Source organism: Zerene cesonia, unplaced genomic scaffold (assembly GCF_012273895.1).
Source record: "Zerene cesonia ecotype Mississippi unplaced genomic scaffold, Zerene_cesonia_1.1 Zces_u003, whole genome shotgun sequence".
In the NCBI taxonomy this organism is placed as follows: Eukaryota; Metazoa; Arthropoda; class Insecta; order Lepidoptera; family Pieridae; genus Zerene; species Zerene cesonia.
Window position 1 is genome coordinate 409,080 of NW_024045133.1, and position 17,375 is coordinate 426,454.

Here is a 17,375-nt window from a genome sequence, read left to right on the forward strand (position 1 = left end):
TCAAGTGGTCTGGTAGTCCAAATTCCTCCATAGCTATCTTATATACGCTGATATTATATCCTACTAATATTATAAATGCGAAAGTTTGTAAGGATGCGTGTGTGTTTGTTGCTCTTTCACGCAAAAACTAATGAACCGATTGCAATGAAATTTGATACGTAGGCAGCTGGACAACTGGAATAATATATAGCAACTTTTTATCCCGATATTCCTACGGGATACGGACTTACGCGGGTGAAACCGCGGGGCGCAGCAGCAGGATATATATAGTTATTTTTGACAAATACCAATCCGCCTCAGAACTAGATCAAGTGTATAGTGTATAGTGGGTGCACATGGGAGGTACCAAGTTTCAAATAATAAAAAGAATCTTAAAAATCGGTGCATGCAGTTAAAAGTTATGAGGTACTTTTAGAAGCACTTAAATCGTCATAACACAGTTATAACATTTACCACCGGTTCGGAAAGCAGTTTCTACAGAGAAGAGCCAGCAGGAAACTCTGTAGATGGTCTCTTGAATAAAAATATAAAATTTACATGAATTTTATGGCAATATTATATATTTATTTGATGATATCTGATGCGAAAGAATTATGTTCTTGTTGTTCTTGAACGACAACAGTTCATGGCCTTTCATCTTCGGTATATTCATTAAATTTAGTCCCATTTAATTATATATTTATTTGATAAAAATAATTATTCTAGTTTCAATCATCACCATCATCACCACCATATATCTTCCCACAGCTGGGTCGCAGGCCTCCTATGAGGGTGCAGGCCATAATCCACCACGCTGGCCAAATGCGAGTTGGCAGCTGTCACATGTCGTCGAACATTGATTCTTGGGCATACCGGTTTCCTCACGATGTTTTCCTTCACCGTTTTAAGCAGTGGTAATGTTATCTACATGCGCAGATAAATTGGAAAATCAATTTATTTCCTGCACGCTCGCTCGGTCTCGAACCCCGACTTATCGATTTTGATACCACCACTGAGCCACCACTGCTCTTTTTGTATGTATGTCATTGTCATTATTAAAGAATGTAAATAATAAATAAAAATTACCACACTCTTAGGCCATCCCAGGAGAGCCATGTGGGGAAACTCGCGAACGCTGACCACTTTCCCGCCAACTACCAGCGGCACCTAAAGAATCATATTTAAGGTGTTATTTCTTATCTGTTGACTGCTTATGGACAGCACAGATTATAATGAATTGTAACGTTATTATTATATTTTTCAGTTTTCTGTGTATATTCGACGCATGAATTATATTTTTCGTAAAAAGACAATTAATAATGGTCGATTTCAATACTATCGTATATCTGTATTGCTTCGGTAACAAAAGTCAAATTATCCTTTTCCTTTCCCTTCCCAGTCCTTTCCTTTATTCCCCTCGTCTATTCTCTATCCCATTCCATTCTAAGACGGCAATTCATTTGTTTAGGTGTAACATCTGCAATCGACTTTACGCCAAAGTTTCATGGGCAGTCCTAGCGCTCAGTATCAGGCGACACCAGCTCCAATGCCGATGGTGACAAAACAATATTGTAAACGGCCGTAAGTGACAGGTTCGTTATATTTTACGTCTTATGGACTTGTCAAAAGAAAATGTGGTTCAGGTGACATACTGAAAAATTAAGTATTTATACTACATACATAAACAGAATTTAGGCGATGATCAAATATGTTAAAATCTGTAGAGAATTATCTCATATAGTAAATGAAAGAATCAGAACTCCTAAGAATCTTGTCGAATCTAATCGAAATTAACAGGTTTGTAGCAAGGAATGAAGATTTTTATGGTAATCAGAAAATTTTATATCTTATACGAAGTAAAAAAAAATCTTATGACATATGATTAACGTAATAAATTACTATTTATACGATTCTTGCATTTGTAATATCAGAAAATTCCTCATAGATGATTAGATATTTAATCACTACACAATATAAAACAAAGTCGCTTACCGCCGTCTGTATCCGTATGTTTATTTCTTTAAAATAATGCAGTATTTTGATGCGGTTGTTTTTAATAGATAGAGTGACTCAAGAGGTGGGTTATATATGTAATGTATTATTACATTCGTATTATCCCATCCGGCGGGGCGAGTCTATAGTTAAATCCAACTAATATTATACAATGCGAAAGTTTGTATGGATGGGTGAGTGTTTGTTGCTCTTTCACCCAAAAACTACTGAACCGATTGCAATAAAATTTCGTACGTAGATAGCTAGACAACTGGAATAACATTTAGGCAACTTTTTAACCCAATATTCCTAAGGGATACGGACATACGCGGGTGAAACCGCGGGGCTAGTATAAAATAACCCTACAATTTGATAAGGTATAGCTGGCGATTAAATTAATTCGAGCAGTACCTCCGAAGGAACACAGGATGACACGTTCACTCTTACAGGCCGTGGTGATGGCACCAATGGTATAGCTTGTAACTGCTTCACATCCAATGCTTTGTACTTATCGCACACTGAAAAACAAAGGTGTAATAAATGATGAGGAAATTTCATCATCGTGAGGAAACCGGCATGTCGGAGGCCCGTTTCCTTTTCCTCACCCGTCCCAGTCCATTCCTTCTTTCCAGTCGTTAATCCATTCCTTTTCCCTTACCCTAAATAAGCGGGCAGCGCATTCGTAGAGGCCCTACCTTTGCGAATGTTCACGGGCGGTGGTGATCGCTTACCATCAGGCGAACCACCAGCTCAGTTGCCCGCTATGACATAAAAAAAAAAAAAATGTCCGAGGATTGAAAAGTCCGACGACATCTAACAACCCGGACTTGGCCAACGTGGTTATGGCCTGAAAACATCATAGGAGCCCTGTGTCCCAACAATGGTAAAATATATGAGGTGATAACGATGATATTTTATCACGTTTAATGTGTTCGCTGATGGCACGAAGCGATGACTAATGTATTAAGAAATAACACACATTCAATTTAAATAATAACAGGTCTACTGTAGAAAGTTGTGAGATCCATACCAAGTAGGTTATTAATTTATTCAGTGACAAATTAAAGGACCTTCTTTCTTACATTGTTACGCAATATAGTATTTTCTTGTGTTTGATTTTACGCGAGTATTATACATTTAGAAATTAAAAACTTTTTAACGGATTTTGAACGCGATTTATTCATTATTAATCGTCCGAGTCTCCCCGTGACCTCGCTCGCTGTGAAGCGTTCGAAACGTCGGATTAATAATATAATGAATAAATCGCGTTTAAAATCCGTTAAAAAGTTTTTTATTTCTAGTTACGCAATTAGCTAACTTAACAACATTAAATAGAGTCCATATCAATATCTTTTAAAAGTCTTTTATGTTTGATATATCTTATACCTTTAAACGAGCACATCTTATATATATATATATATATATATATATATATATATAAATATAATTGGAATATCGGAATCGGCTCCAACGATTTTCATGACATTTAGTATATAGGTGGTTTCGGGGGCGATAAATCGATCTAGCTAGGAATTTTTTTTATTATTCGTGTTTTATCGACTTAAACTTACTTTTTTAATAAATAGGAGGCGTTTGAGTAGTCCCAATTTATTATGACTCTTCCTGACATCTATTGGCGAATAATAATACTATAAATGCGAAAGTTTGTGAGAATGGATGCATATGTATGCGTGCGTCTGTTACTCTTTCACGCAAAAACTACTGAACCGATTGCAATGAAATTCGCTTCGTAGATAGCTGGACAACTGAAATAACACATAGGCACTTTTTATACCGATATTCCTACGGGATACGGACTTACGCGGTTTCGACCGCGGGTCACAGCTAGTTATATTAATTCAGATTGTTTACAGTGAGATCATAACTGAAATTAATTCTTGCTTGTGATCGGAATTCGGTTAATCACAAACAAAGAAGACATGCGTGTGTGTACATATTTTAGTATTACGAAGCTTTTTTCGTGCTTTTTTCTACTTACTTCGTTCAGCCACTTCTATATATCTCAATTTCTCGATCTCACTCATATAATCTTCGTCAGGTCCAATAATCAACTCCGGGCTTGCATCTTCGAAAAACTGAGGCGCGTGTGTGGGCGGTTTATTTGTTATTGGTGGTCCATTAGCCACAGCTGGTCGAACGCCGTTTAAAAACGGGTTATGGGTCGTGAAGTCCGTGTATTTATTATTAATTGTATTCCTGTCATTGTTAAAATAAATAGCGTCATGACTAGATTTCACTGTGCTCTTTCGTCTAGGTTTTTGCGTGGTTCTGGTGTTTTGTGCGGGTCTTAATGTAGTCTTAGGTCTATCTGAGCTATAGTTGTTATTTCTATGACTAGTTCGTGTGTCGGCTTGCGCTTTCAAACGCCTCGTTTTGTCCCTCTCTGCTTCATCTGTGTTGAATGAGATGGCGTGGTTGCGTTTGGGTGTCTGTGTCTGTGTTTGTGTTCTGATGCGTTTTGTCGTGACGTCATATTGGTATCTGGATTGAGCTGGGTGCTGGATCACCGGCTGCAACGCTGAGAAGAAATCTGCAATGAAAATTGAACCATATTTATTTCGAAATAAGATCTCTTTGAGTGCTACTATGTATTGTTTTCAGTAGTAACCTAAACTGTAATGGTCTAGATAATCTATTTTTCGTAAAGTCTAAAATACTGTCGAATGTTAATTGAGTTTCAATATTCTTCTTCTTTATCTTCTCCGAGGACGGATCTCACCGAGTATGGATTCTGTCAATGTCAAGTTTCGAACGAGTTTTAATATTCTATCGAATGGATAAATATAAATAGAGATCAAAACTCGTTGAGCTATCGATTGCTATAAAATGTCGAATCACGAAACGTGGCATATCCGCACGGATTGTACCTTGCTGATCAAAAATGAATATTCGACGTTCGACCCAACTACCCTCACTTTATTAATGGTCCTTGTGACTGGCTGCGATTTGTTATTAGTTGATAACTACATCAATTAGGCAGTTGTGTAGAATCACAGTACCATCAATCCCTCTTGGTTTTTATCAATACAACAATCCTACTAATCCTACTAATATTATAAATGCGTAAGTTTGTTTGATGTGTGTGTGGTTTTTGCTCTTTCACGCAAAAACTACAGAACCGTTTGCAATGAAATTTGGTACGTAGACAGCTGGACAACTGGAATAACATATAGGCAACTTTATATCCCGATATTCCTACAGGATACGAACTTACGCGGGTGAAACCGCGGGGCGCAGCTAGTATTGTAATAAAATAACTTACCAAAGAACTGTCCCGTTGTTTGTGTTATGCAGATGAGAAGCAAAGTGGATTTAAGGACTTTATAATCCATGTTCTCATTTTATTCGCCTGAAAACATATTTTATTATTTGATTAATAAGGTTCTCTCTTTTGTCGACATTTTTTGCCTATAAAGATGTTTAGGCTAAAGCTAAAGCTATCTACATATAGTTTTGCATCCTACTAATATTATAAATCCGAAAGTATGTGAGGTTGGGTGTATGTGTATGTGTATGTTTGTTACTCTTTCACGAAAAAACTACTGAACCGATTGCAATGAAACTTCTGGAACTACTGGAAAACACTCGCGTAAGTCCGTATCCCGTAGGAATATCGGAATAAAAAGTTGCCAATTGTTACTAGTTGGCCGCCCCGGCTTCGCCCGTGTTACATATAAAGCCTAGAGCCTTCCTCAATAAATGGGCTATCTTACACTGAAAGAATTTTTCGAATCGGACCAGTAGTTCCAGAGATAAGCGCGTTCAAACAAACAAACAAACTCTTCAGCTTTATAATATTAGTATAGATTTCGCTAGTATTACCCATTATTTAATAATCTGTGGTAAAACTAAATACTAATAATACGATAAATATAGATTATAAAAGTGTATTATCTGCTTCATAAATCATTTAACCACAGGTCGTAATAACGGCCTTGCTAATGTTGTTGTAAGAATTAATTAATTCTTGCGGAAATATTTTATCATTGTTCATATAAACAATGCCTTTAAAAAGATTACGATAATATAAGCTTTTACCCGCGGATTTGTACGTGTTAAATTCCGAGTATAACCCCTTTCCCCCCCTCTTTTTTCTATGTAATTATATATGTAAACTCTTGAAACACTATAAGTTTAAAAAAACTTCATCAAAATTGTTGCGTAAATTTATAGATTTAAGCATACAGAAACAAATGTACTAAGTTATTTACTATGAAGTGATATTTAGATTAAAAAACACCCTCTAATAATAGAATCCACTAAATTGTCTCACTTCTATACCTAAGGAAACATTTAATACTGACGATCCTAATCAGGATAATAGGATAAACTCTTGAAATTATTGTATTGTGACTGATCCTTCATAAGTGTACGATGTTTGAATTAAATCTGTTCGCTTGAAGTGCGTCAAAATCGAATGTAAAAGAAGTCGGTTACAAACACACAGGTGAAGCTAACATAAGCGTATTAAAACTGCATTGACAATTTGTGACAAAGATCAATTTTCTTACTTATATTGCACATTAATTTTTGATTTAATGGATAAATGAGAAATTTTGAAAGAATAGAAAAAAATTGATCACAAGGCGGGATTCGAACCCGTGTCTTTTTGTCTTTTTGCCTAACCGTAGCAACGCCTAGTCTCTCGGCCACCTGTGATCCCGCCGCAGTAATCGAATTTCTTCTACTCTTTCAATTTTATGTGTCTAAGGGGCACCCCGCGCCATCTATTGAGATGGTTAAGAACCATCACAACCAATACGAAACATTATTTCAATGATTACAATATTGTATCGATGAAACGCAACCTTTATAACATTTCAATGCTTTATAAATGTGAAGTTTTGAATGAATAGAATAAAAATAGATATTGCACTTGCTATACGGATAGAAAGTAGCCTAAGAGTAACAAAAAAGATGTCAAACATACTTTTTTGTAAATACAGAGTTTCTTGCCGGCTCTCTGCAGAAACTGCTTTCCGAACCGGTTGTAAATGTTAAAACTGTGTTCGTAAACACAAAACTGCATGTAGAATGCGTCTAATCCTATCCTACTAAACTAATACTATAAATGCGAAAGTATGTAGGGATGTGTGTGTTTGTTGCTCTTTCACGCAAAAGCTACTAAACCGATTGCAATGAAATTTGGTACGTAGACAGCTGGACAACTGGAATAACACATAATCAACTTTTTAACCCGATATTCCTACGGGATATAGACTTACGCGGGTGAACCCGCGGGGCGCAGCTAGTATCTTATAATTGTTTAGCACTCAATTATGGTCAATAATTACATTGCATGTAATGACTGTATTTTATGGTAAAGTAATAAACACAATATTGATTAGAGTAGCTATATATGTGTTATATAAAAATCCAGTGTCATGATGTATGTTCCCAATGAACTCATCACCAACTCAACCGATTTTGATGAAATTGGCATTTTATGTGCAATTTGGTCCAACTTACGACATAGGATAGTTTTTATTTCGATTAATTATCGCAATAATTTATAATCTTTATATTTTTAATTATTATTCAGCCACAACAACGCGTGGCCGCGTATGCTAGTTTGTTATATATAGTCTAAAAGCATATCCGCTGAAGTTAAATAAACAGAAATATATATCATATGGAAGTATGCTACTTTAATTTTTAGTTTTATAGCATTGAAATGCTATATTAATGAGAAATTTGGTTATAATAGAAAAAATTCGATCACGACGCGGGATTCCAACCCGCGTCTTTTTGCCTAACCGTAGCGACGCCTAGCCTCTCGGCCACCCGTGATCCTGCCACAGTAATCGAATCTCTTCTACCCTTCTGTTAATTTGATAGTGTGTTGATAATGATATAAAATAATTGTTTTAGATAAAACTCCCTTCAAATAATCAAAACTACACCCAATTTGGGTAAAAATAGGACTACATGGCGGGCAGCAGTTTTTAAATAAAAAAAGAATCAAGAAAATCGTTTCATTTAATCGAAATTCTGAGGTCGGGAACGGGTCGACCATTTCGGCTAAATTTTTAAAGGTTTTTGTACAAGGAAGGTTTTTATCTATACTGATATAAGAGGAAACTTTTGTTATTTTATATGTTTGTAACGTTTTCACGCAAAAACCACTGGACCGATTTCAAAAATTCTTTCACCATTGGAAAGCTGCAATTTCACTGAGTGACATAGGCTATATATGTACTACGGGCGCAGCCGGGGCGCACAGATAGTCCTATCCTACTATCCTACTAATATTATAAATGCGAAATTTTGTAAGGATGTGTGTGTTTGTTACTTTTCACGCAAAAACTGCTGAACCGATTGCAATTAAATTTAGTACGTAGACAGCTGGACAACTGGAATAACATATAGGCAACTTTTTATCTCGATATTCCTACGGGATACGGACTTAGGCGGGTGAAACCGCGGGGCACAGCTAGTTATCAATAATTGCAAGATGGCGCTCTCCGAAATTCGTTCGTATGTCGATGGAAAGGTGAGGACACAACCTTTCCTTGACCTATCCATTTATATGATATTGACTGAAGGTAAAATGGGTTTATTTTATCTACAAAGCATGATGCGCCATTTATTTTAATACTAGCTGTAACACGCGGCGTCACTCGCGTGGTGCCAGGTTAAAAGTACCCTATGTGGTAATCCAGACTATAAACTATCTTTTCACCGAATTTCATACAGATACGATGAGCTGTTTTCGCGCGAAAGGATCACAAACATCCATACATCCATACTTTAAAAAATAGCGATTATAATATTAGTAGGACTAGTCGATGCTGCGGCTTCTATGGTACTTTGTGTGAATTTTTAATGGATGGATGGATGGATGGATGTTTGGTAGTTCACACGATAGCCTATCGTATTTGTATGAAATTGGTACAGAGGTAGATTATAGTCTGGATTAGCACATACTACTTTTTTACCTGGATACCATGCGAGTGACGCCGCGGGTTACAGCTAATCTTTATATTTATTTATTTTATTTATTTTTTACACTTTATTGTGCTGTCAACGCAGCAGATATAAATACAATAAAAATTGAGCTAAAACATACAGCACAAAAAGCGGCCTTATCACTTACAAGTAATCTCTTCCAGGCAACCAATAGAACAAATGAAAAACAAAAATATTTAAAAGGATATAGGTAAAAAGTTAAACCAGTAATACCATAATTACATTTATATATATAAATTACGTATCAAATTTTTTGTCCGCGATGGACTTCTAAAGTACTCAACCGATTTTAATTAATTCTGCACACCGTGTGCAGTTTGATCCAACTTAAAAGATAGGATAGTTCATATTATTTCAATTACGATAAAAGACTACCTGGACAGAGCTGGGGTGTGCAGCTAGTCTATACTAATATAATATAATATAATACTAATATAATAAGCTGAAGAGTTTGTTTGTTTGAACGCACTAATCTCAGGAACTGCAGGTCCTATTTGAAAAAATTCTTTCAGTGTTACATAGCCCATTTATTGAGGGAGGCTATCCTACTATCCTATCCTACTAATATTATAAATGCGAAAGTTTGTAAGGATGTGTGTGTGTGTTTGTTACTCTTTCACGTAAAGACTACTGAACCGATTGCAATGAAATGTGGTACATAGACAGATGGACAACTGGAATAACACATAGGCAACTTTTTATCCCGATATTCCTACGGGATGAGGACTTACGCGGGTGAAACCGCGGGGCGCAGCTAGTACTATATATAACGCATATGGAGTTAAACGTTATTTGACATTACGAACATACAGCTGAATAGTTTTTGTTTGGATTCTGAGCTGTAAAACAAAATAAGAGATTTCCGGTTTTATATATATGCGATACAAATGATATTATTTCACCACAAAAACACGTTTCTTGAATAATTAAGTGCGGGTATACATTGAATAAATTATGTGAATAAAAAAATTGTTTTGCGACAGAGACTAACTTCTTGAGCTTGATGTGGTTTGATTATGATTTAAAGCTAATATATGAATTAATAAATTAATTATTAATTAATTATGTTATTTTGTATAACGACGTAGCTATATTTTCGGCTGGTTAAACCAATTTAGTTATATTTTTATAATTTTTATTGATTCTTGTTATATTTAACTGATGAATTGAATAGATACTTTTTTATTGAGAAATTTTGAAAGAATCTGAAAAAATCAATCAGATTTTTTCTATTCTTTCAAAATTTCTCATTTATAAAGCATTTCAATGTTATAAAACTAAAAATTAATATCTACTTTTTTATTGTCTTTTCAACCGATTTGAAATCTATGAAAGTCTATGAAAGAGGAAGATATGATTTTTAATGTTTTTTTTTTGGGTTAGTTACCTGTTTACTTGAAAGCTGATAACTAAGATGTGGTTTCATTAAAAATTTGGTCTACTTCTGACGTTTTGAAGACGTATTAGCTTGTATTTAATAAAATAATCATTCACTGTGAGGTACATACAGTTCTCTATTCTCTTTAGTTTGTAAAATTTATTTCTTTCTTATTTATATTACAAACTAGCGGTCCACGCTGGTTCGTCATTTATAATATTAGTAGGATTAATTAGTATTAGTATTAGTTGGATGAAGAACGAGCAAATCTTATATCTTTAAACGAGCAATTCTTATACATATATATATATATATATATATATATATATATATATAATTGGAATCTCGGAATCGGCTCCAACGATTTTCATGAAATTTAGTATACAGGGGTTTTCGGGGGCGATAAATCGATCTAGCTAGGAATATTTTTTAGAAAATGTCATATTCGTGTTTTATTCGTGTTTTATCGACTTAAACTTATTTTTTTAATAAATATGAGGCGTTTGAGTAGTCCCAATTTATTATGACTCTTCCTGACATCTATTGGCGAATAATAATACTATAAATGCGAAAGTTTGTGAGGATGGATGCATATGTATGTGTGCGTCTGTTACTCTTTCACGCAAAAACTACTGAACCGATTGCAATGAAATTTGCTTCGTAGATAGCTGGACAACTGAAATAACACATAGGCACTTTTTATACCGATATTCCTACGGGATACGGACTTACGCGATTTCAACCGCGGGTCACAGCTAGTTATGTATAAATCGTGTAATAAATTCATTGTAATGTAATCAAATTCTAGAAAAATGTGTATCTAGAAAAACAAGACATTGTTTTGATTGCAATGTCGAAACAATCCATAATTTTTCCATTGTAAATAATGTTAATAAATGTATATTTCTTCGAAAGATTATTATTGGGGTATGCATGCACACTGCGAGTAGGATTCCGCATCCATGTGGTAAAACGCGACCCTATTATTTGTAATAGGGGACTTCGCGTTTCGTATGTCTGTCACCAGGCAGTATCTCATGAAACGCGATAGTTAAACAGATAAAATGTTCACTGATAATGTATTTCTGTTACCGCTTTAACAAGTAATAATAAAAAATCCAGGTTAAGCACCGCTTGGCACGGTCATGAATTGGATGGGTGACCAATTTTTTCTGCAATTGCCCTTTAGTCAACCGTCAGTGCCGCGAGTCCGACTCGCACCTGACCGATATTTTTAAATTACCGCGCATTCGGGGCATCAAAAATATAATAAACGAATCGTGTTGTACAAGCAAGCTTTTTCATGCGGAATAATGAATATAGTATATAATATATAATAACATAAAAATAAATATATGATAGTGAAGAAAAATGCGGATATAATTAATCCCACGACTTAGCAGTTTACTTGTTTTAGGCTTTGGTATTATTTTAGTATGGACCTCGAGCACGATTCGGCATGAATTCGGCCAGTTCGCACCGGGGAGGTACCACACCCCCACAGAAGACCGGCGTGAAATAGCATTCTGCTGTGTTTCGTTCTGTGAGTGGGGTAGCCGGAGGCCCGTTTCATTATCCTCACCCTTCCCAGTTCATTTCTTCTTTCCAGTCATATTTCTTTATCCCTTTCCTTTCCTTATCCCTTCCCCCTTAGAATCGGGAAGCGCATTAACAGATGCGTAGCTCAGAGCCCAGTTTCCCGCTATGACTTAATAGCTTATCCCGCTTATAATATTAAATTAAACGTATTTTATGTAGCTGTTTGAAATATAACAAGATTCTCGTGTGAAATGCGAAACAAAATTAGATACGTTTTTTGCTAATATTTAAGACCCGTTATGCTTGTAAATAATTCCGCTAGAAAAATTTCCACTTTACCAATGGGAGCTTTAATACAAAGTAACATAAAATCGAAGCACATTTATATATTTTATACCACACTTTATATCATCTTCACCTGTATGTTTGTACTAGCTGCGAACCGCGGTTTCACCCGCATAAGTTCGTATCCCGTAGGAATATCGGGATAAAAAGTTGCCTATATGTTATTCCAGTTGTCCAGCTGTCTACGTACCAAATTTCATTGCAATCGGCTCAGAAGTTTTTGCGTGAAAGAGCAACAAACACACACATATCCTTAGAAACTTTCGCATGTATAATATTAGTAGGATAGTAGGACTAGTAGGATTTATAATACTAGTAGGATAGGATTAGCAGCGGCGGACTAAGAGGGCAATCGCCTGGAGTCCCGCACGTGCCTTGCTACTGGTTCTATTGAAAATGATGTATACCATTCGTTACATTATTATGCTAGTGGTTTATATTATAGTTGTATTAAATTTACGTCTTAGATGTAAGCGTCAATTGTAATTTGTCATCTCTGTTTCTTTATTGTGTAAATATTAGAAAATACATTTACATTTATTTATGTGAGGTAAAGTTAATAAAAAATAAATAAATATATTTTCTAATATTACAATTTAAAAACTAGTTTAAACAATTGAAGCGTATGATAGATTGGGGTGCGTCCATAAGAGACATTTTTCGGGATTTTTTGACGGACAGAACGGACAGGATAAATGACGAATACTGTGTTTTGTTTTTTTAGTTTAGTTTAGTTTTGCCATACGTTTATTCTAGAAATTTTTATACGTTTACTAAACATTATTTTCACGGTTTTCTGTTAAAAAAATACGTACTATTTATTAAAACCCGCCAAATGAGAATTGGAAAGATTTTACTTGACCTCCCTCTTAAACACCTCACGTAATTTATGGACGCCCCTTGTGAATTTGTAATCAAATGTCAACAGAGTTTATTAATTTTAATTATCTGTAGTCATTTCCGCAATTATAACGGAAATAGGAATAAGTGATAACTCATTGAAAGTACTTTGTGTGAATGTGTACGAATGGAGAGAAGTTTGTTTGTTTGTATGCGTTAATCTCGGAAACTACTGGACCGAATTCGAAAATTATTTTCCCGTCAAACTGGCTGTACTGGGTGCGTATTTATTGTATCTTCCTTTCCCTCATACTTATTTCACAACTGTACCTATTTTATTAACACACGCACACATACACACACACACACTCATGCTAGGAATAATATTTCATGCTCCGCAGTTACGGAAATACTAATAGATATTATAATATATTTACATAACTATAACGCGATTTACATTCCCTTAAATTTAATAAATAAAAAAGTCTTATATCATATTGACGACTCCTTGGTACAGTGGTAAACGCGTGAGCGTAGAACCGAGGGGTCCTGGGTTCGATTCCCGGTGGGGACAATAAAAAAAAATATGTCTCGGTCTGGCAGGACACAGAAGGCTGATCACCTACTTGTCCATAAAGAAAATCGATCAGTGAAACAGATGTATATCATCTGCCCCATACCCCAGTAGGGGACACGGGACTTCACTTTTTATATCATATTACAAGTTATTTAAAAATAATAAATGCGAAAGCGTCCCAATCTGCTTGTTATGCTGTCATGTCTAATACATAAAAGCGATTTCGATGAAATTAGGATTGGAAATTGTTGAAGACCCGCGAACATAGACTACTATAGAAAACTGTTTGGTTTGTCCGCAGGTGCGGGACAGAAAAAAAACTGAATAAACGTTGTTAAAATATAAATAAACAATTAAAACAAAAACTACATTACATACGGCTAAGAACATAAACAAACAACTTTTTACAAACAAATTGCCGTCATTTTATAAAGGAATAATTAAAATACGATAAAAATAGCTCACACATCCTAATGCAGTCTGGTTTTTAAACGTTACAAATGACTCTTGTAATGCAATAAACGTAATAACATATAATTAAAAAATGTACCCACTGTTAATAAAATCTATGTGTCCTTGCTCCTGGCACTATCACTTCACACGCGTCCTCTCACTGCGACGGCTGACTGTGTACTGATCTTTTTGTATGTGTTTGATTGCGCTTACGCACGCCAAGTGGCAGAGCTAGGGTTGGTAGCTTCAAGTTTTGTAGATTACTAGCTGTGCCCCACGGTTTCACCCGAGCACGTCCGTATCCCGTAAGAATATCAGGATAAAAAGTTGCCTATATATTATTCCAGTTATTCATCTATCTATGTACCAAATTTCATTGCAATCGGTTCTGTAGTTTTTGCATGAAAGAGCAACAAACACACACATCCTTAAAAATTTTCGCATTTATAATATTAGTAGGATAGGATAGGACAGTAGGAAGTAGGAAGGATAACTTTTCAAGATATTAAACTGCCTGGATAATTGTACGCAGACTAGGCAGGTAGGCACTAGTTTTAACAAAAAAAAATCATCAAGACAAGGTCGCCCAGTTGAAAGTTCTGATGTTATACACCCAAAACCCAAAATTCCAGTGTGTTAGTCGAATTTGGGTTTTGAGTTGAAAAACCTCGTCATTATGTTTGGAATCTTTTAAAAATTAATTCTCCCGAACAAGAACAAAACATCGGGAAGCTGGCATTTACCAGAACTATAAAGTTTTTAAGAAATGTGACATTATCTAGCAATCAAAACTTGGCTAGTGTTTCTTAATTGAATACCCGTCGTATGTGAATGATGATGAGACTTGATATATTAATAAAAGGAACCTAAATAGTGTTATGCAAATATAAACATATAATTCCAAACATCATTATCATCAGCCCACTGCAGACACGAGTCTGCTATGACCTAATACTCAAATATTCCTCATTTAAATACTGGTTTAACTGTTCACCTGTGCCATTAACTATCCACAGACTAAATCATAATCTATTACGTAACACTTGAAATATCAACAAATATAGGGACAATTTATGTTTTATTTATACAACAAATTTACATATTCACTCGGGAAAGAATTGTTGGTGCCAGATTGAATAATTAACTGTCTAGATTGAGATTTATGTAGATACTAGCTGCGCCCCGCGGTTTTACCTATGTAGTACTTGATGTTATATAGCCTATAGCCTTCCTTAAATGGGCTATGGTGGCTCAGTAGTGAGGACCTAGGAAAAAGGCATCAAACAATTATATAGGTTTATAGGTTCAACTATATAGGTCCTTAGATAGTTTTAATTTCGTATAACCAATAGCTCCACCATAGATGCCGTATTGTCTGTGTCAAAATAAATGTTTTTCTTTCTTTCTTTCAAAAACTACTGAACCGATTGCAATGAAATTTGATGCATAGATAGCTGGACAAATGAAATAACACATAGGCAACTTTTTATCCCGATATTCCTACGGAATATGGACTTACGCGGGTGAAACCGTGGGGCGAAGCTAGTAGTTTATATTTAGTGTCTTTTGCGTAATACAGAAGTGAAAATACCTACATATATCGAATCAGTTTAGGAAATTTATGTTATCAGTTAATTAAAATATTAATTGTTATGATCACATTGTACTTATTTCAGGTCTGCGCAACTTCCCTTGCTAGCTAAAGGATTTTTTTCTGTTTATTCTATATATTTATAACGTATGTGAGCGAGGTTAATGGACGCATGACATTTTACATCCAATAACCTTCGTCAATAAAAGCACAAACTAAATTAGCTTTCTCATCGAACTAAAATACTTTTAAAATTAAACAAATACTTACCATTATTATGTACTAGCTTCAATTTTATCGTTCTTTACTTTTAACGTATACGGTTTCAGGGATAAGAAATTATATATTAAATTTCGAGTTCGAGACCTATCTCCGTACAAAATTTCAACAAAATTGATTCAGTAGTGACAAGAGAAATAGAAAGAAACAATTACTACTAAGAATATTTCTGCATTTACATTTACTCATCGGTTTAATCATTCAAGTTTCGATTTAAATAAATTATATTTAAAGTTGAAAATTGGTCAGTTGACAACCCTGATAACTGGGCGCCATTAATGAGAAGGTAAGCGAAGAGGCTGTCTCGACTGTGGTAAGTTTAAGAGATACCTTATACTTGAAGGTGCAACTTGCATAAATTTCTGACTAATTTTAAAGTTATGAGCAGATTGATTGTTACAAACGGTCTAAAAACAAGGGGATATTTTATTCGACTTCATTTTTTGGTTTCGTTACATGATAACTCCGTGTGTTTTCAACCGATTCGCGTGATACTTTTTGTGTTTATAGGACTGATTGAATATATAACCGAGATATGCAGAAACAGGCGTAGGGTATATAGAAATAGAAATACTTAAAAATATAATATACCTACATCTAAAACGACTCCAAAAACTCGTCAAAAAAGACTCCCCGTCAGTAAAGCAGCAATCATTTTATTTTAGATTAAAACGCATTACTACACTGACTATATCAGAGGCCTCATAGATATACGAAAATAATTATTAAAAACTAGCTGCGCCCCTCGGTTTCACCCGCACAAGTCTGTATCCCGTAGGTATATCGGGATAAATATCGGCTATGTGTTATTCCAGTTGTCGGGCTATCTACGTACCAAATTTAATTGAAATCGGTTAAGTAGTTTATGCGTGAAAGAGTAACAAACATCCATACATCCATCCATCCATACTTACAAATTTAAAATTAGTAGGATAATCTAAAGCGCCCTTCATGTTGCCAGAAATAAGTTTAAAAAAAAATTGAATTAATTTTTAATGATTCTTTTGTCAAAATTTATGTATGAACCACATAGTTGAAATTTCGAAACCCTACAAAAATACGGTCAAATAGGGAATATCCTTTTTTGAAGTCGGTTCAATATATCTACAGTTGTCAGAAAAACTTACTTCAGTTTAATTAGACCACATCGAAAGCTGTATCATCATTAGTTATAAGGTTTTTCCCGCTCCCTCGAGCATTTAATCAGTAGGTACTTATTTTTTGTTTGTTCCAATTAGTTTGTGAATCATGAGGGTTCAAAGGTCAATCTAGCTTCTCTATGACTGTAAATTATTTATATATAAGAGTAGCGTAAATAACGAATAAACACAACATAGCATAAAGCAATGCGTACAAACTCTATAAAAAGTGAAGTCCCGTGCCCCCTAGTGGGGTATGGGGCAGATGATGTA

At 35.0% G+C, this 17,375-nt stretch overlaps 1 protein-coding gene across 1 annotated transcript in view; it reads right to left on the minus strand.

Annotated features, from left to right (window-relative positions):
* Positions 1-14,279, minus strand: part of LOC119838543 — a 19,517-nt gene extending 5,238 nt beyond the window's left edge. Inside the window, exons 1-5 of the mRNA XM_038364520.1 lie at positions 14,195-14,279; positions 5,255-5,341; positions 3,971-4,522; positions 2,383-2,489; positions 1,066-1,146 (exon numbers count right to left, since the gene is read on the minus strand). Coding sequence (XP_038220448.1) covers positions 1,066-1,146; positions 2,383-2,489; positions 3,971-4,522; positions 5,255-5,324 — 810 coding nt within the window. The 5' untranslated portion in view covers positions 5,325-5,341; positions 14,195-14,279. The remainder of the gene's footprint in view (positions 1-1,065; positions 1,147-2,382; positions 2,490-3,970; positions 4,523-5,254; positions 5,342-14,194) is intronic.
* Positions 14,280-17,375: the final 3,096 nt, after the last annotated feature.